This window comes from Peromyscus californicus, unplaced genomic scaffold (assembly GCF_007827085.1).
Source record: "Peromyscus californicus insignis strain IS unplaced genomic scaffold, ASM782708v3 Scaffold_15__1_contigs__length_86483966, whole genome shotgun sequence".
Taxonomy (NCBI): Eukaryota; Metazoa; Chordata; class Mammalia; order Rodentia; family Cricetidae; genus Peromyscus; species Peromyscus californicus.
The window spans coordinates 10,292,153-10,311,304 of NW_026294447.1; the positions used below are offsets into that span (position 1 = coordinate 10,292,153).

At 43.9% G+C, this 19,152-nt stretch overlaps 2 protein-coding genes across 5 annotated transcripts in view; one reads left to right on the plus strand and one right to left on the minus strand.

Moving 5' to 3' along the window:
- The window catches only part of Znf277 (zinc finger protein 277), a 135,601-nt gene extending 126,807 nt beyond the window's left edge, over window positions 1–8,794 (minus strand). Inside the window, exon 1 of the mRNA XM_052738386.1 lies at window positions 8,659–8,794. Within this exon, the coding sequence (XP_052594346.1) occupies window positions 8,659–8,779 (121 nt within the window). The 5' untranslated portion in view covers window positions 8,780–8,794. The remainder of the gene's footprint in view (window positions 1–8,658) is intronic.
- Window positions 8,795–9,035: 241 nt separating this feature from the next.
- The window catches only part of Dock4 (dedicator of cytokinesis 4), a 430,242-nt gene continuing 420,125 nt past the window's right edge, over window positions 9,036–19,152 (plus strand). For 2 of the 4 annotated variants that reach the window (XM_052738382.1, XM_052738383.1), the window contains exon 1: window positions 9,037–9,386. In XM_052738382.1, coding sequence (XP_052594342.1) covers window positions 9,350–9,386 — 37 coding nt within the window. In that variant the 5' untranslated portion in view covers window positions 9,037–9,349. Of the gene's footprint in view, window positions 9,387–19,152 lie in introns of all 4 variants that reach the window. The other 2 variants (XM_052738384.1, XM_052738385.1) reach the window with 2 other exon arrangements.

Below are 19,152 nucleotides of genomic sequence, written 5' to 3' on the forward strand. Positions count from 1 at the left end.
CTGGGCTGGTGGTCCTGGATCCTATAAGAAAGCGGGCTGAGCAAGCCAGTAAGCAGCACCCCTCCATGGCTTCTGCCTCAGTTCCTGCCTCTAGGATCCTGCCCTGTTTGAGTTCCTGTTCTGACTTCCTTGGGTGATGAACAGCAATGTGGAAGTGTTAGCTGAATAAACCCTTTCCTCCCCAACTTGCTTTTTGTTCACAATGTTTCATCCCAGCAATAAAAACCCTAAATAAGACACCACTCACAGAATGATACTCTCCCTGAGACTAAAGGCAAAAGAAATTATGTGATTTCTGGACTTACGGGCTTTTTTTGAAATTAATTTTTTAATTTTTTAATTTTTTTTTTTTACAACCAGGGACTTGTCTTAGTAGAACTTTGCAGAACTGCCGTTTTTTTGTATTGTCTGTGGTTGCTTTGATGATATGTCCCGGAGCTGGCTGTGTAAGTGGCAGAGTGCTTGCCTAATATGCAGGATTCTCTGGGCTCAGTCATCACACTGCAACACAAACAGACTGGCAGCCCCCAGTGCTGGAGAGGCAGTGTCCAAATGCCAGGCTGACAGGTCTACACACCAGGTTCCAGGCTAGCCCGGCTACACAGTGAGAATCTGTCTCAAAACAAAAACACCTAATAAAGAAAAGGTACAGTCGGAGTTTTGTAGCAGCAGCAGCAGCAGCAGCAGCAGCAGCAGCAGCAGCAGCAGCAGATGCAACCAGATGGGGGACTCTGATCTCAGTGACTACAGAAAGAAAACAGGAGAGCAAACCTTTGAGGAAAGCTTCAAGAGGCTTTCCACAGACGTATATGGGAGGGAAGCCCCAAATCAGAGGAAGGAGCGGCCCTTCCCCCCTTCCTGGAGTGACCCATTCTGGTCATTTTCCACCAGTCAGGAGGATGGCATTTTCAAAGAAATCTTGTCCTGTGTCTTAAGAAGAGCCACCCCTCCAACTCTTTTATTGTACAGGATCTGAATTATAAATGTGACACCCCATTCCCCTGCTGGCCACACTTCAGTTGTAACAATGGAAAGGAGGTCCCTTGATTTGCTCGAGGTCACACAGTTTTAACTGTCCAGTTCCCAGGTGTGTGCCCACTGTTGCCTTTTCGGCTGGCACTTAGCCTGCATTTCTGTTCTCTCAAGGGTTTCAGAGGACTTCCACATATATCACTCAAGTGCTTAATAACACTAGCAGTACCACTTTTTTCTGATGAAGTTAAGGTTCAGAGGATAAAAAGGTTTTCTTAAGTTTATTCTGTTACAAAGTAGAATAGTCAACATTAGAATCCAGTCTTGACTATTATTCCATACATTTCCTTCCGTGTATTTTATTTATTCAATATATTTATTATTTAAAATATGCTAAACATGGAGAAAGCCTAACTATATGCCAGATGGTCTTAAAGTATTCTGCTTGTCATTTGATGATTCCCACACTAAAGAAAGATTAAGTCCTGTTTAGCTTCAAAAAAACATTTTGGGGTTCCTATGGCTAAAGATTGTACCTAACCTCCATTGGACACTTTGCAAACAAAAGGCACTAGTCACAGAAAGATGGGATCAGCTGGAAAGAAAAACAGAAGATGAATCACCGAGATCATCATCACTGCTGAAAAATGCCACCCTGCTCCCGTTGGAGTCAAGGTCAGCAGAACATACTTGTTTCAGTACAAGGTGACAAGCCTACAAGGAACTGTGAGTGACATGCCAGTTCTGTAGTCTGATGTGTTCATTAGATAAACCACAGCAGTACTGGTTAGTTTTATGTCAACCTGACACAAGCTAGAGCCACTTGGGAAGAGGAACCTCAATTGAGAAAATGTCTCCAGAAAAAGTGACCCGTAGGCAAATCTGTGGCACATTTCCTTAGTGATATATTTGGGAGGGCACAGACCATTGTGGGTGGTGTCACCCCTGGGCTGGCGGTCCTAGGTGCTATAAGAAAACAAGCTGAGCAAGCCATGAGGGGCAAGGCAGTAAGCTGCACTCCTCCACGGCCTCTGCACCAGTTCTTGCCTCGACTTCCCTGGATGATGGGCTACAAGATGAAATGAACCTTTTCCTTCCCAAGTTGATTTTGGTCATGGTGTCTGTTTATCACAGCAGTGGAAATGCTGAGACAACACTGAATCTAATTCTGGGACATTAGTCAGGAACAGCTAATAAAAACCTTTATGAGCTGGCGGTGTTGGTGCAAGCTTTAAATCCCAGCACCCAGGAGGAAGGTGGATCTCTGTGAGTTCGAGGCCAGCCTGGTCTCAGAGTGAGTTCCAGGACAGCCAGGGCTACATAGAGAAATGCTGTCTCAAAAAAAAAAAAAAAAAAAAAAAAAAAAAAAAAAAAAAGCCTTTATGTATCCAGCTGTTGCAGATGACAGCTAATGTCCAACGTCTAGTTCTATATACCTTCATCTGCATTTAGAAGCACGATTTCTGTTAAGTGACTCTGATAAACATCTTGTTTTCAAAATGGAGACCTGAATGTGTGTTGGGGAGAACATTACTGCTTTATGTGAATGGCAGAACTACATTAGTACAAAGAGAGTTGCATACAAGTTCACTATGATACTGCAAAAGTGTCCACCAGAATCAAGACTGTATCATACGCATATTTTTACATTGAAACTGCAGGTATTGCAGCAGGACAGTTATATTGCTCTTGCTGCAGAAGGAGGGTCACAGTTTGGTTGGCCTGAAGCTGGTAAGTAACCAGGATTCCAACCTAAGTTGGTCTGATCTTACCTTCTCCACTGTACCATACTACCCAGCTCTAGAAACACTCGCTTATCTGTGTTTTAGAATGTCAGCTTCAGACTTCAGCTAATAGAATCTAGTTACCATGTCAAACTGTTATACTTGTGCATTGGATAAAAGCCCTCTTTCAGGTATGGTGTGACCTTGCACACACCACTTTTTAAAGTCATTTTCCTCATTTATAAATAAAAGGGACAAAACAAGATGAATTCTGTAAGTGATTTGAAACAGTAAGTACATGAAATAGCACTTCACAAACGTAAGCCATCATCACCACCACTATTACTATAACAGTCCCTTTTATAATGGCTCCTCTCTGAAGCCAAGAGTGGGGTCTCCTGTATTAAAGGAAAATAAAGATGCTCAAAGAAAGTCCTTGTACCAAACAAGATATACAAAGACCATATTTCTATAATTCTTTTTTTCCCATGACACCCTCAGGCCCATCCCTTGCAAAGTCATCCCAGCTGACAGAAGAGTCCTGGAGGATGTGTGGCATGGGAAGGTGGTACTGTGTAGGGTGAAACAGTATAGACAGTTATGTAAAGGGCCTTCAGAGCACATAGTTGCAATGTGAGCACATTGCTCTTTGACAGATACTGTGACAGCCCCCACATTCCAGAAGGGTATTGCAGGCATAAGCAGTTACCATGGGCGCATTCCCAAGCTTCCCCAGGGTTACACCATAGCTTAGATCACCTCTTACCTAGATCCAGTATCAGAGGCCAGGCAGTTTTATTGTTCAGTTAGGTATATCTCCATAATAAGAGCAACTGATATTTACCGAAGTCTAACTCTATAGCACAAATATGTACAGGGCTTTCATAAATATGTAACTCAAAGGAATTTTGCAAGGCTGGTATTTGTGTATGTTTTCACTAATGTGGAGCATACAGCAAACCTCTATGTTAAATAGCTATTCGATGCCAGAATTAAAACTGGAATAGAGCTTTTCTCAAATAGAGTCTAAGCCTCTTTCCATGGCCATAAGAGAGACTAGAGGGAATGAATGCTAGGGACTTAGAGGAAAGCCTGTAGGAAACTGGCTACCAGCCATATAGATGATGGGAGGCACAAGTCAAGGTTCACGTGGCAGGTCATTCATTTACAGAATTCAGATTTAAAGACCAGACCTAAAGCATTCTCTAAAAAATTAATCATTATCTAAACAATATTAGAAGATCATTTTTTAAAAGGGCAGAAAAACAACATCAAATGCAAACCATGATTAGTTCTGACAAAATACCTTCTGATAATACTTTGCACTGCTAGTTGGTATGTATACCTTTCACAAACATAAATCATTTCCTTGCTCTTTTTTTAAATCCCATTTCAATTCTTCCACTTGAAGTGGCAGCAATGTTTCAATAAAGTTTCACAAATATTCTAAGCATTTAAACTGTTACCCCTTAATGCATGGGGCTCTGACAGTTGATGGATATAAAGTAAATAAGGTTTGGGTTTAGTAAGTGAAGATGCCAACAAGTAACTGTAGTCTGAAAAGAGAAGGAGATAGTGAAGAGATAGTCATGGGAAAGGGATGAAGATGAGGCTGAAAAGACAGTAAATAGTACCTAGAGAAGCTGGACCTACTTACACATGCAGCAGAGTTACAATGATTTCCAGTGGAGACCTCTAAAATAGATTTGTTTTCAAAGGTAGGCTAAAAGGGGTAAAATTAAGTGTCAGACAGGTCAAGAGGAAGGTTTTCCAGTGGGGGAGGTTGGAATACTGTTCAGGTCAAACATTTATTAAATATCAACAGATATTTAATAAATCAGACAGACAAAAGCAAGCCCAACAAGGACTTGGTTTTCCATCTGGAGCTCAGACTTAGAGGTGCAAGAAACAAATAAGTAATCAGTAGTGATGGTGAGGGCTGGAAATAGAATCAAAATAGTGGTTACAGAAATGAACAAGAAGGGCAGATTCCACTGACATCCCAGGAACAGAGAAGTAGGACTTGGTAGGTGATCAAATTCAGGGCCTGTGGGCAAGACGGGACTCAAAAGATGCTGCCCAGGTTTCTAGCTTAGACTTGAGGCTATTTACCAGATTATGAAACACAAGAGCAAGGAGTTCACTTGCTACCCTCCCCCACTTCTTCTACATACACTATAATGTCATAGATCCAGACACTACAATCATCATCTACTATGTATTCATTTGGAGAAAACAATCAAGGTGATTGCCAGAATCTTACAATACAGGTAAACATTGTCAGAAGAAATCACTCTAGTCACAAAATCATCCTAAAAGTGTCAATTGCTAAACTACATAGATCATGATCTAATGGATTTCTTATTAAAAACCAGTTTAGAATAAACAGCCTCATATAGCAGTCAAGTGTTTGAGATGTTGAATTTCTTTGCTACCGTGTGTGTGTGTGTGTGCGCACGCGCGTGTGCGTGCGTGCGTGTGTGTGTGTGTGTGTGGTGTGAGTACCTGTACACCTGAATGGGAAGGCCAGAGGAAGTCATGAGGGATCTTCCTTTTTCATACTGTACCTTATTTGCCTCAGATTCTCACTGAACCTGAAATTCACTGTTTTTGCTAGACCGGCTGGCCAAAGAGCATCTGGGACCCACCTACCTGTTCCACCCCACAAAGCTAGGGTTACAGGCACAAGGGGCCACATTTGGCTCCTATGTGGGTACTGGGGACAGGAACTCAGGTTCTCATGCTTGCATAGCAAGTGCTCTTAATCACTAAGCCATCTACCCAAACCCTAATTTTTGTTTTTAATTTTAGGAAACAATATGACAAACTAGTTTCTGTTCAAATGAATGGCAAGCAGGGATGTTCAAGTCTTGGCCCGACCCTGTCATTTAATTTCCTCTCCACATGAGCCTCAGCAGACATCCATAGCTCTCAGCTCAGTCCCAGGTCCTTAGCAACAGCATCCGGGGTTTGTCTCAGCACCCAATGGGGTAACTTGCACACTGGAGAACTAGCAAGGAGGATAGGTGCACACTTGGTGCCATTTCTTTCTTTATCCGTGTTGCCAACAAAGTTGCCTTTTTGGTATTTCTCAAAAAGTAAGACAGTTTTGTTGAGAGCCAACCAGTGCAGGGACTGGGGGAGGAATGGACCGGACCAAAAGAAGGGCACAGTAGTGTCGGCAAGGGAGCTGTGTACACCAGCACTCCACTTAGTGACTCCCTCCAGCAGAGATTTTAGAGAACTGCAAAGATTTCCATTAAATGACTCCTCAGGCCCTTCTGTCTCGGGATATTAAACACACAGATTGACATTTTAATTAGAACTAGAGGGAAACCTCTGAAAAGATGCAGTGTACCAGAAATTAAAAAGGTGTGTGATTTTACAGAGAAAGACATGCTTGATAACTTAAGTGCCTGCCTAAGAAGAAATACACTCCTGATGCAATTATTCCCATCTAAAATATGTGTCCCATTTTGCAGGGTTTAAAAAGAATTCTGATAAAGTCATGAAATGATACATTATTAAAGGGGAATTTTAAATGACAAATTTACTTACTAAAAATGACATAAAAACCAACCATTAAGCTCTCCCAGTCACTGCTACAAATCAATGATAATATTGGGCAGTTCTGAAACAGGGAAAGGGACACTTCTGTTACAAACACTGCTTAAATACTTTTGCTGAAAATAAGTTGGAGCCTAAAATTAAGCTTTCATTGGTCACCTAATTCAGTCCTACCATATTTCAACACTGGTCCTGGATAAGTAATTTCCTCATAGTTGATCAAGTATTGGATAAAGGACACTTGGATATTACTGGGGAATATGAATGATGATTTTTTTAAAGACAGAAAACTAACATCTATGTAAAATTTACATAGGAGACTGGCTGAAGTATGGAATATCTGTTCTATGGTATATGTGTGTAGTCACCAAAAAAATAAAACAACAAATGTTCTGATATGGAACAATATCTTTGATAAACAACAAGAAGAAAGTTGTAGATCTTTGAGTTTACTAGAGATATCCTTTTTATTAAAAAATGAACTATACCACATATTGTTGTTGGTTGTTTTTTATTCTTTGCTCTTTTTGGGGGCCAGCCACCCAGCTCCCAAATAAATCACACATAGTCTTATTACTTATGAATGCCCATCCTTAGCTTGGCTCGTATCTAGCCAGCTTTTCTTAAGTTATCCCATCTACCTTTTGCCTCTGGGCTTTTATCTTTCTCAATCCTGTATACCTTTCTTTACTTCTTACTCAGTGGCTTGCTGTGTAGCTGGGTGTCTGGCCCCTTTCATCCTCCTCTCCTTTTTTTGCTCCTTGATCTCCTCCCTCTCCCAGATTTCTCCCCCCATTTATTCTCTCAGCCTGCCAGCCCTTCCTATCTTTTCTCGGCCCAGCTATTGACCATTCAGCTCTTTATTAGACCAATCAGGTGTTTTAGACAGGCACAGTAACATAGCTTCACAGAGTTAAACAAATGCAACATAAAAGAATACAACACATCTTTGCATCATTAAAACAAATGTTCCACAGCATAAACAAATTAACATATCTTAAAATAATATTCCACAACGATGTATATTATAAAGGAATATGTTAGTAAAAATATGCACCAAAGTTTATAAGAGCATCTGTGTAGTGGAGGGGCTTTACTATTTTTTTTAAATCTAAATGATGCCTCTGAATGAACTGTTTGAAATATTTTTAATGAATTGTAAGGTAACTCATAACTTTTAAATATTTTATGTTTTGGAAGTATTTGCAAATTTTTAAAATAAATTAATCCATGAGAAAAAGTTATCAATGCTTCCAACTTTATATCTTAAAATGGTAGCCCTCTGGAACTTTGATAATTTGGAAAAAACGTAAGTCTGTTATGTAAGAATGGGGTATACAGCTAACCCAATGATAGGTTGCTTATACGATGGGAATTTCACTCCTGGGAAGTGGGAAAAAATTGCACTTCATTTCTCTGCTCTGAGATAAAAAAAAAAAAAACAAAAAAAAAAACAACCTTTGTACTAAATCTCAATTTAGCTGTGAAGGTGAAAGGAAAAAGCACCAACAAGGACCAACAACCAAAACCAACCCCCAAATCATATCCATTAAGGAAAGAGAACTTGGTGTGCTAAATTATACACTTAAGCAAAAGGGGGTCCGGTGAGAAGTGGAACAAGACCAAAAGAAAAAGGCGGTCTATGTGTGGCTTTCAAAATTTGATTTTTGATCTCTACAGTGGAACTGAAGATAACATCAAAGTCAGGTAGATACAAAGTAGCTGTGATGACTTTCAAAACCACCTTTTAAATATTCAGTGAAAGCCGGAGTGCATGTAATTCTCTTTTCTCTTTCTCTGAGAATTTAGAACTTAAGATCTCCCAGGCTCCACATTCAACTCTGGAGAGTCTATCCTTTGGAGGGCCAAAGGATACCTGAGATGCACACACCCTTTCCCTTCGGAGAGTACACCAACCAGCAACCAGCAAGTAAGTACTGGAGAGCCGTGACCAGTCTCCAACTTGGAAACCTGTCCCAAACTAAATAAAACACCTTTCCAAAGCCAAGCACAGCAAACCAAGCAGGACGAATGGTATTGGCTAGGAAACAGCTGGTAATCCCAGTACTACAATCACACACGTGCGACCCAGACCAGACTCACACCCACTCGGTGGCAAGTGCAAAGCACGGAATTCCAACCCGGAAGACAGCGAAAGGAGCTTTCCCAGTGGCCGGGAGGGCAAGTCTTCCCCTTTCTCCTCCAGACCAAGACACTCTCAGCCAGGCAACCGTCCGCCCCACCCATCTCTTTGGGTCCCTCCCGAGGCTCTCTTCCCGGCACCAAGGTGGTCTCAGAGTTGACCGGCTCTTAAGGTCCGAGCGGGGGCCAGATGCACCCCGAGCACCGGGAAAATGCAGACAGATCACCGGCACCCAAGGGACAGCGCACTCACCTTCATGATCCACGTACCCGACTCCACCGCGGACCCCTGCAGCGTTCTCCCGCTGGTCCTCACAGAGCCCCTGGGCCTCTGCAGCAGCCATTACTTGGCCCAGCAGAAAGGGGCGGGCCATGGGCGGAGTGGAGAGAGGATTCACCAATAGAAACGCGTCTGGGGTCGCATGCCGACCTACTAGGTGATTTCCTACACGCCTATGCCGGGCCGTCACATTCTGGACCAATAAGATGCGGCGAGCCTAACTGGTTGCCCCGCCCCTAACCGCTGAAGCCTCGCCCCCTTCCGGCGCCCGGAGACCAAGAACTACAACTCCCGGCATGCTGCGTGGGTGGTGGGGAGGCAGCGCTGGTTGAGCCGCTGACGGGCGGGGGTGCGCCCGCGAGTGCCCCGGCGTGTTCGCTTAGTTCAGTGAATCAGAACAATGACTGCGCCGCCGGGTCCCCGCGAGCGCGTCGCAGGGCTGTGAGCAGCCGCGGCCGGCAAAGCGGCGGGCGGCGCAGCCTCGGCCGTGTAGTGTCAGTGCCCGCTCGGGAGCCCCGGGCGCTGCCCCTGCCCAGAGCCGCAGCCCGCGCGATCCGCCGCGCTCCAGCGCCGCAGCTGCTCTTCGGGAGCCGTGCATTGTTGTGAGCCACTGGAGGGGCGCGGGGATTGCATAGCCCGGAGCCCCTCGGCGCCCTTTATAGCCATGTGGATACCTACGGAGCACGAGAAATACGGCGTGGGTGAGTGCTCGCGGGCGAACTTTTACCACGCTCCTGTCCTTGTCCCCACGCAGCTTGCCCCGCTCCAGGCTGCAAATGCCAGGTCTTGGCATAGCGCAGCGGGTCCCGGGCTTGGCAGCCGCCGAGGGGCGCGCGCTGGGGTCTCGCTCCCCACCGCGTACTCAGCACGCCTCGAACCCGGTCCCGGAACGTTGGGACAGCAGCCCCGGGCTCCGCTGGCGGAGTTTGGAGCGGCCGCGGGGCGTGTTGCGTGTCAAGTTGGACGGGGAGGCCAACAGGGTTTCTCTCGGTCCAACCCATGCTGGCCCACAACGGCAGAGAGGCAGCAGTGGGCTGCAAGGATTTCCTGGGGTGCTGAGGGAGACCACGATCCCGCAGCGAGAACACTCCCAAACAGTAGGGAGGCGCGAAGTCCCTGCGGCTGGGGTCGGCATTCCCAGAGTGCGGAATGTTGGACCGGCAGCCCCTGTGACAGAGGGAGCCGGGAGGCAGCCTCCTTCCTCCCTGGCCTCCCTGGTGTCTGGTGTGTGTGTTGCCGGCGGGGGTTGGTAAATTTCAACATCTGTGCTGCTGCGCTCTTTGGTCCTGGGAAGGGGACCGAGATTTCGGCAGCGTTTTTACTTCTGGACACCTTCTCCACCAGGGAATGAGCGCAGTGGGCGTCGTGGAGGCCGACTGGAAAGTGATGAGGGAGAGGAGGGTCAGAAAGCCTGGCTCTTGGATGCTGGGAGGCAGCTTTTAGGAGAGGACTACTCTGGCACTGATTTGGGAGAAAAAGGAACCGGATAGCGTTCACTGTTATTTGCAAAGGTGAACAACAAAGGACATTAATGTTGACTGATGAATACAGGGGGCTCCCTTCCCTTCCCTCCTCCCTCTTCGGGAGGATTACAGTTCCCGTTTTTTGTTGTTTGATTTCAGCTGGGTCCCCCCTCGACAGTCACTCCTTTTAGGGTTGAGACTATTAAGAAGCCAGGCTCACTGACAAGCCTGAAGCGGCCAAATGCAATTATAACCTCCCAGAAGGTCTAATAGAAAGAAAGCATTATAGATTTTACTGACAATCTTCATTTCCTTTAATGCCCCGTCCTGCCGATTGGCATTCTTGTTTTTATTGTGGACGGACCTAGTGATTTAGATGATACAGAGATGTGTTTATGTTCTGAATTCATTCTCCTGTAATTTAAAAAATCTGGAAAACCTTTCAAGGGAGTCCTAATCACAAGAGATTCCCCCCCACCCCACCCCCCACTTCGCTTAGGGATGGGACTCATCTACTGAAGGGACTCTATGATTAAACAAAGTCATATTTTACATGAGCTTCGGTTCTGTGCTGTGACTGGTTATAAAGACAATAGTTTGTCGTGTACCCACCTTTGAGAAGGGTTTCCAGCTTCTGGCTGTAAGGTGAGCCCTTGCCAAAGGGCTCTCCCAGAGAGGTGTAGATAGTGGTTGTTTTCTCTCCTTTCCCTCCTCCTTTTGGGGGATCAGATAACCCTTGCAAGGGAGAAAGCATTTCCTTGTCTAAGCTAATGAGGAACCAGAGGGCATTGCCTCCCAAACGGTCCTGGCACCTGGTTCAGGCATCTCAGACCCATCCAGGCAACACTGTCTCGATTGGAGTCGATCCCAGAGGTTGTTTTCTTGCAAGTGTTAAATTATACAGATTATGGATGACATTTATTTTTCTAGATTTCCTTATGTGCCAGGTCACAGCTGGGGTGCTGATATCGATTAGGTTTTCTCTCGCCTTTCTTTGCAAGCTGTGGGCAGAGGCTTAAGAGCCACTCTGGGATTTCCTGGAATGGCAACCGGATATGATCAGTCAAGTGTTTGGGGCTTTCTGCAGACACATAGACTTGGGAAGCAGAGTAGAGGAGGAAGTAAGAGAGTGTGCATGTTTGGGAAAGGGAGGTGGTAAGAAGGTGAGAGGTGAGACCACAGAGGGAGTTTCTGCCCCAAATTATTGCTGAGGTGCTCATTTATGCAATGTCGTATACTCAAGACTGTTAATCATCTTTTATTATTAAGTTTTGAGCATTTGGCTTGTGGAATGCTTAGCTGTTTTTTGAGAACCCATCTGTTAGGCGGGTGTGTGTTGAAAATTTTGCTAGGATACTTACATGTGGACTTCTGTTTCTCACCATGGTGAACAGTACTGGGAGCTGCTTAGATTGCAAAGTCCTTAAACATTTTAAAAATCTGAGTTACGGTTCTCTATTATTAAGGGGAATGTATATTATATTTGCCTCATAGCAGGTAAGTAAGTCAATTTCCTTATTCCTATACCCTAAGTTTCAGTGTATAGTGTGTATTTTTGCAGTGGTGCTTCTTAAGTATGGTCATGTATATAAATGTCTGTATAACTTATGATTATATACACAGTAATATGATGGGTAAAATACTTACATTTTGTACTTGTAAGATGTTTCAGGGTAGACATTCAAGTTGGGCACATAGGAATTATTTTAATATTGAATTGATGAGTAAGCATAACACAATCTACACTTATTCTCTGATTCTCTGAAAGTCTACTAGTGAGGATTTAGTCCTCAGGGATAAAGAACCTTGCCTTTAAAAAAAATCTATTAGTAATTGAGCTTGGTGATATAGACCTGCTTATAACCTTAGCTACTTAGAAGACTCAGGAAGCAATACTCAAGTTTAGGGCCTGCCTGCACTACAGAGCAAACTATAGGCTAGCATGATCAAGTTAGCAAGACCTAGTATAAACATATACACACGTGCATACATGTATTCATAAATGACTGGAAATAAGCTGCATTGAAGCACTTCCCTAGCAAGCACGAGCCTATAGATTCAGTCCCCAATATTGCCAGGAGAAAAAAGGTCAGGGTTGAGGGTGAGGCTCAGTGGTCCAGCGTGAGAGCTAGGGTATGATGATAGGCACATATGTCTTAGGTAAAACTAATGAGCTCCTGCTCTCATCAACACACTGCTGTTCACTGTGTTACTGGAAGTACATGGTCTAACCCTTTTGATCCTGGGCTCTGGGGGTAAGTGCTACCCAAGGTCTTTACCAGTACTACTTCTGCAGAGTTCTTCCAACCAAATGTGTCTTTTGTTACAAAACATCATCAAGGGGTAGCAAGTGCTTACTAGAGAGATGCTTTTGTTGTGACATATCCCACGTGGTTTGAAACTAAAATCAGAAGTTAGCGAATGCCTCGTGGAAGGCTGCCAGAATCCAGGTGATTGCTGCTCTCTTTCTCAATCTGTTTGATTCTGTTTCTCTGGGACGAGTTCCATGGGCAGTGACTCCAGTATTCTTGATCACCCACTTAAAAATGCCCTCCAGACCTCTCTGCATCTCCTGCATGTCCTCCTCTGTTCTGGTGCTTCATACTGTGGTGCACACGGCCTGGAAGGAGAGCTAAAGCCACTGATGATGCTTACTTGTTCACTGTTGGTGCACAGCAGTCTCGGAGGAGTCCATTGATCTTCTGAGCCTCAGGCTCCTCCCTCTCAACTTAGGTAGCTGTTTTACCTTTGTGAGCCTGGTTAAGTTAGCCAGAGAATATGGGCTACCAAACCAAACAAAAACAAAAATAAAAAAGAAAGAAAAAGAAAAAAATAGCCCCAGTGAGCCTTACAAAAAACAAAACCCCAAGCAAGCTGCTCAGAAGGTCCTGAATGTCATTTTAAAAATAAAGTATTACAGTCCTGATTTCACCTAGCCTCATAAATATTCTTGTTCCATGTTTCTCTGGAAGTGCTTTTAGAACACATTGGAGTGGGAATCATGTTCCTTAATCATGTTCAAATTCAGAGAAAGAGGCGCCTTCTCTTTCTTGTTTAGGGTCTTGGACCTCCTTCCCTTTGGAAGGGCTCCCTGATGGTAGCTTGTGTGAGAGTTGGCAGGGTGTGTACCTTTCCTCTGGGCTTTTGTCAGTTTCATGGCCGTTTCCTAAATTGTTTCCTATTTGTGCTACTGTATTGTAGACAGATAACACGTCGAGCTAAGTAGTTTGGGATTGTTGGGCGCTTCGAGCCTGGTGCAGGCGCTGTACTGTAGGTGGGAAGGAAAGAATAACCAGAAGGGCTGTGCCAGCGACGGAGCTGATGCTCTTGATCTAGCCTCCTGCAGCAACAGCCGGTAAAAAATGGTTCCCTGCTTTTGGTCATTGTCCTATGTGATGATTCTTTCATAAGGTCCCCATGGTAACAGAGATGCTGTCCTTCCCTTCCAGTCTTGATTCACTTTAAAAGCTATTATAGTAGCACCATAAAGATTACAAAATTTCAAGAAACACAGACTTTTCTTGTTTTGAGCTGTATTCATTACCATAACACTTCCAGAATTGTCGTTGACAATGTATGTCCAAGTTTTTCCCATGCTGACTTTATGTTGTGAGCACATATATCAAAAAAACATTTAACTGAAGAAAAAAAAAAGGCTAGTAGAATAGCCTACTAATACAACATTTCATATGTGAAAAAAATGTGAAAATGTTTTATGTGAGCCTTCCCTTTGGAGCAGAGCAATAATTTACACTTCAGAGATGAGGAAATAATATCATTTATTCTAGCTGAAAATCTTTTAATCTTGTACTATCGTCCTAATAGGAATAATGAATTCCTGCCCTGTTGTATACTAAGCTCCCCCTAGAACCACTCCACACACACAAGGAAAACCACATTTGCTCACATTCCGTGTTATCTAGTCTTTTTCATTAAAGCTGGTCATTAAATTGACTCCATGACTTATTAATGGCTCCAGACCCATAGTTCCTACTGCAATGCCGCATGTATGAGACTGATTGCGTTAGAACTAAGACCTTTCTGTCAAGTTCTTTACATGGTGTTGGCATGGAGTTTTTATATTTTGTTCTTTTTCCATTTTCCTGTGTGTGCATGTATGTGTTTGCACGTTTTCTCTGTGTGGGCACACTTAACATGCTCAACTGGAAGCCCAAAATTGATGTTGGGAATATTCCCCTTCTCCCATTTCCAACTCCTCCCAAATCCTCCTAACCAACTCCTCTTGAATTAATGACCTCTTCTTCTTCTTGTGTGTGTGTGTGTGTGTGTGTGTGTGTGTGTGTGTGTGTGTGTGTGTGTGTGTAAAACTGACTGAGCCCAATTAGTGTTGCCCTTACTTGCCATTATGTTTAGGATTGAGCCTTAGGATTGGAGTCACATCCCTAAAAACAGACAAACCATCACACAACCTAGGACAGCTGGTTCTTACTCTCTCAGCAGCCATTGACTGCAGCTCTTCATTTAAGGTCGTGGCCTTGTGAAATTTCCTCCACACATGGACATGTGGACTGGTATGATCTCTGCAGATCTTTTGTAGGCAGCCTTATTGCTAAGAGTTCATAGAAGCAATATCCCATGATAGTCTAGAAGACATTATCACACTGCAGTTGTTCCCATCCTCTGGCTCTTACAAGCTTTCCGAGCCCTCTTCCTTGATATTCCTTATAGACATTCCATTTGAGACTGAGGACCCTATAGTCACTTACACTGTCCATTTTGACCTGTTGTGAATCTCCCTAATAGTTTCCAGCTGCTTCGAAAGAAGTTTCTTTGGTGAGACATGAGAGCTGTCCTTATCTATGGATGTAGGGACACATGTTTAGAATGCAGTTGGGAACAATATTACTTTAGTAATATGGTAGTAATAGGTTCTCCTATAGGGCCTATGGTCTCTAGCCACAGGTTCCTGGCCAGGTTTACAGTGTCAGGCCTGAGTTCCCTCCAGTCAACAGGCATTAGGTCCAATTAGATAACTCTTAGTTGCCCCAGAAATACAGATGCCACCATTGTACCCCTGAGGATGTCTTTCCAGTACTGTCCTCGTGGTTCTCAGCGTTTACAGCTCTCTTTGCGGCTGGTATAGCACCTTCCAACACCATGGGAACCAGCTGTCAGGGAGGAGGCTTCCGGTCAGGCTGGCTTGAGTTTTCCAAGTCCTGTGGCTGAAGTATGTGGTGTCTTTAGCAACAGGTTCTTGTTTTCATGCTATGGTAGGCAACCAAGATCCACGGGAATAACCTGTATTGTTTTGAGTATCCTTTGTGTGCCTTTCTGCCCGGGTCTTTCTTAATGCAGTTGATCTCAAAGTGTGGGACTCTTCACACCATTCTTTTGGCACTACTTTCCCTCCCTGCATGGAAGACACTTAGAGCACACATCTGCTGGGGCACACTGCCAGTGTGTGTGTGTGTGTGTGTGTGTGTGTGTGTGTGCTGGTTAGTTTATAAGTCGACACAAACAGGAGTCACCTGTGACTAGGGTACCTCAACTGAGAAAACACCTCTACTGAGTGACGTTTGAGTTCCTATGGGAGCTGGGAGCTCATTATCTATCTATCTATCTATCTATCTATCTATCTATCTATCTATCTATCATCTATCTTCTCTTATGAAGAGCAGCATAAAAGTGAGTAAAGAATTACTACCGTAATGGGCAAGTCATAAGTACCTGGACCAGTTACCAATTCACAGCTTGGCAAGGTGTGGATGGAACAGTGTGGGGACACAACTCTTTAAGCGCAGGAAGGACATTCAGTATGTGGAGGAGGAAGATCAAAACTTTGAGGCCAGGAACTCATAGGGAGACTTTGTCTTAAAAAAAAAAAATTAGATCAAGAAGCGAATTAACCAGCCAACCAAAAAAAAAAAAATGTGGATGGAATCTGAGAGCTAGTTAGGTAATAAAAGCAATAGTGCTTCATAGTTGAACATGAGGAGTTGGAGAAAAGCTTAGCAAAAACACCAAAGACAGGTAGGTGGTTTAGCAATAGAAAGTTATTTCCCACTTGGCTGGAGACTGGAAGTCCAAGAACAAGATCCTAGCTAACTCGGTTTTTGCTTGCCGGTGGCCACTTGTGGTGGTCCTCACAGAGCTGGCCAAAGCAAGCTCTCTCTTTCCTCTTTTTGCAAAAGTAACAGTGCCACTGTGAAGGCTCAACCCATTGACCTCACTGTCACTCCAAGTCTTCATCTTCAAATGCTATGGCCTTCAGGATTAGCACCTCTGTATGTTAACTTGAGGATTACAAACCCACAGCCCATAGACATCCTGCTTTCTCCTTGGATACCCTGATGAGTCAGTGTCTCCTGGTCAGTAAATGAGACTTTTTTGCCTAGGTGGAACAAGCTTGTAGTGTCAATGTAGGGGTTCTGTTTGGCCACTCTGAGTTTGAGATACCTGCAAAACACCCCCTCTTCTGGCCTTGCCGGCACCAGGCACACATATGGTGCATAGACATACATGCAGGCAAAACTAAAATAATAATAATAATAATAATTTAAAATATGTACAACTTGTACTTGCAAACTACATCATCGTGAAACTCAGAGAAAAACAGAGAAGCAAAGCAGTTGGTGCTGATTTTGCTTCCACTTCCTAAGCAGGGTGGTTTCAAAGACTCACGTAACTGGGAGAGCTACAGGAGGACCTAGTCTGCTTCCCAGTCCCCAGTTTTGAGGTGGAATAGACATATTCAACTCAGAGGTGTCCTTTTCTGTGTGTGGCATCCATGGTTCTTCTCTTTCCACTCCGTTTTTTGACCTCTGAGATATGACCTCTTCCAGAAAGAACTGGGCTAGGAAGGTGAATGGGGGTGGGGGTAGATGAGGACTGGGATAGGAAAGTGTGTGTGTGTGTGTGTGTGTGTGTGTGTGTGTGTGTGTGTGTGTGTGTGTGTTGGGGGGGTAGATGAAAGCAGTCTGCAGAGGATGCTACTTGGTCTTTGAAAAGTGAACTGTGGTCTTCATGAAGAAAGTGATTAGATGAGTTCCCTTAAAACGCTACAGTAACCAAGCTTACTTTTGTCCTTTTTTGGTATCTGTTGGTGATGGAGAAAAAAGCAGCAGAGTAGAAGGTGAACTGCTCCCAAACCGTGGTGCCACTACATGGTGACTTCTCAGTGGGAACTTTGGAGCTCTGCACATCAGCCAGCCTTTGAGCAAACACCTGAACGTAGGATGCACCATGCCTTTATTTTTAGTACTGCCCTTAGTTAGCACTTGTGAAGAGGTTTAGGACTCAGGTTACATTATTAGCTAGTTGATCGTGTTTGCATCCTTAAGCTTGAAGAAGGAAAACCACTAAGTCTGGAACCAGGTATCTGACACAAAGGAGTGAATGAAAACATGGCTTTTTCTCAGCTGGTGAGGGAGAGCGGAGAGCATGACATTCACACAGAGCTTTTGAAGACTTCCGATGTATGTGCCTTTGTTCCTTTTGAGCGTTCCGTCTCCGTGAATATGCAAAGAGGAACAGTGGCAGGGAGGGGGGGTGGTTGGCAAGAACCTTCAGGATATGAAATTTGAACACTTACCCGTGTGAGTTTGACAATCACATCTCCCAAAGTTGTGAAACATTTTTGTAAACCAAGTAGTTTATTGTTCATTTTTACTTGATTACAACTGGACATTGACCTAAAAAATATCTACCGGAAACCTGGCAGAGAGAGAGCGATGGGTTCCATGTCTTTATTTCTTTCTAATGAAAGATGCTTGCCTGTCACTGGCAACAAAGAGCAGACAGGTTTGGGAGCATGGGCATGCATGTATGGGCAGGCAACTAAAAATAGCCTGGACCAAACAGTACCCTCCACCTGGGGAGGAGGTGGCTGGCTGTTTTTCGTTTTCCTGAGACAGCCAAAATTAGTGGAGAGGTTTGTGAGCCTCCTTGGCTTAGGGATCAGCCAGGCTCTTGAAGAAATAGAGAAACTTAAAACCTGAAAAAACAGTTCTGTCAAGATGTGGAAGAGATGGCCAAAGTTTCCTGCAGAGATCTGTGTGAAAACATTAAGAATAATACGAGGGAAACTTCTACAAAATTGTACATTTAGTACTTCTATCAGTGGTGTGTAGAAAGTGATTCAGAACACTAAATATGTATGTTTTTGACCTTAGGTAAGCAGGGAAATTGTGTGTGTATATCTTCTCATATATCATAAATTTCAAAAGAGGAAATATTTAAGAAAAAAATTGGAATGCTAGTATTGTTGTAACCAACAGCTACAAATGACATAGCTTTAAGGGAACGCCCTTCTTTTTAATAACTTCCAAAATTAACATGAATTTCTTTTATAATGAAAAAACAATCCTACAAACCCTTCAGTGAACGAAGCACTGTTTCGTGGACAGGATTTCCGTTCAGGATTAGAGGTTAGAAAGAGGCTTTCCTGGCTGTGCCAGGTTAATACTTGGTAGGATGTTGCTGCCCTGTTCATGTCCCAGTAGCTACAGTGAAGCTTTGCTTCCAGATGGCCTTGGGGCATAAGACTTTGAGGGGAAAAAGAAAAAGAAAGACAGACATAGCTCATTTTTGAAAAATGGCTTCAAATGAATTTACCTGAACTAAAAATGCTACCCTCTGCTTGGAGTGTTTGCTCAGAAGTCTGATATTGGTGGCCCTACTCCTTAGGCATTGCTCTGTAACTGTCCTGTGAGACTGTGGGCCCTGGATAATTTATGCAAGAGAAGACTTTCAGCATAGAGTCAACAACTTGGAGAGGTTTCACTTAGCATTTATAGGGAATAATTGCTTATGCATGAGTATTATGGACTCAATGTGTTCCCTCCAAATTCATGTGTTGAAGTCTGACTCCCAATCAGAAAGGAAGTAATCTAGATTAAATGAAGTCCTAAGCATAGGGCTCGAACCTCAAGAGAGCTCTCTGGGTCTTTGTATACTCAGGAAAAATCACTAGAGCACACAGGGAGGAGGTGGCGTTGTGCAAGCCAGAAAGCATGCTCTCACCAGGAGCTCTCTTTGCTGGGTT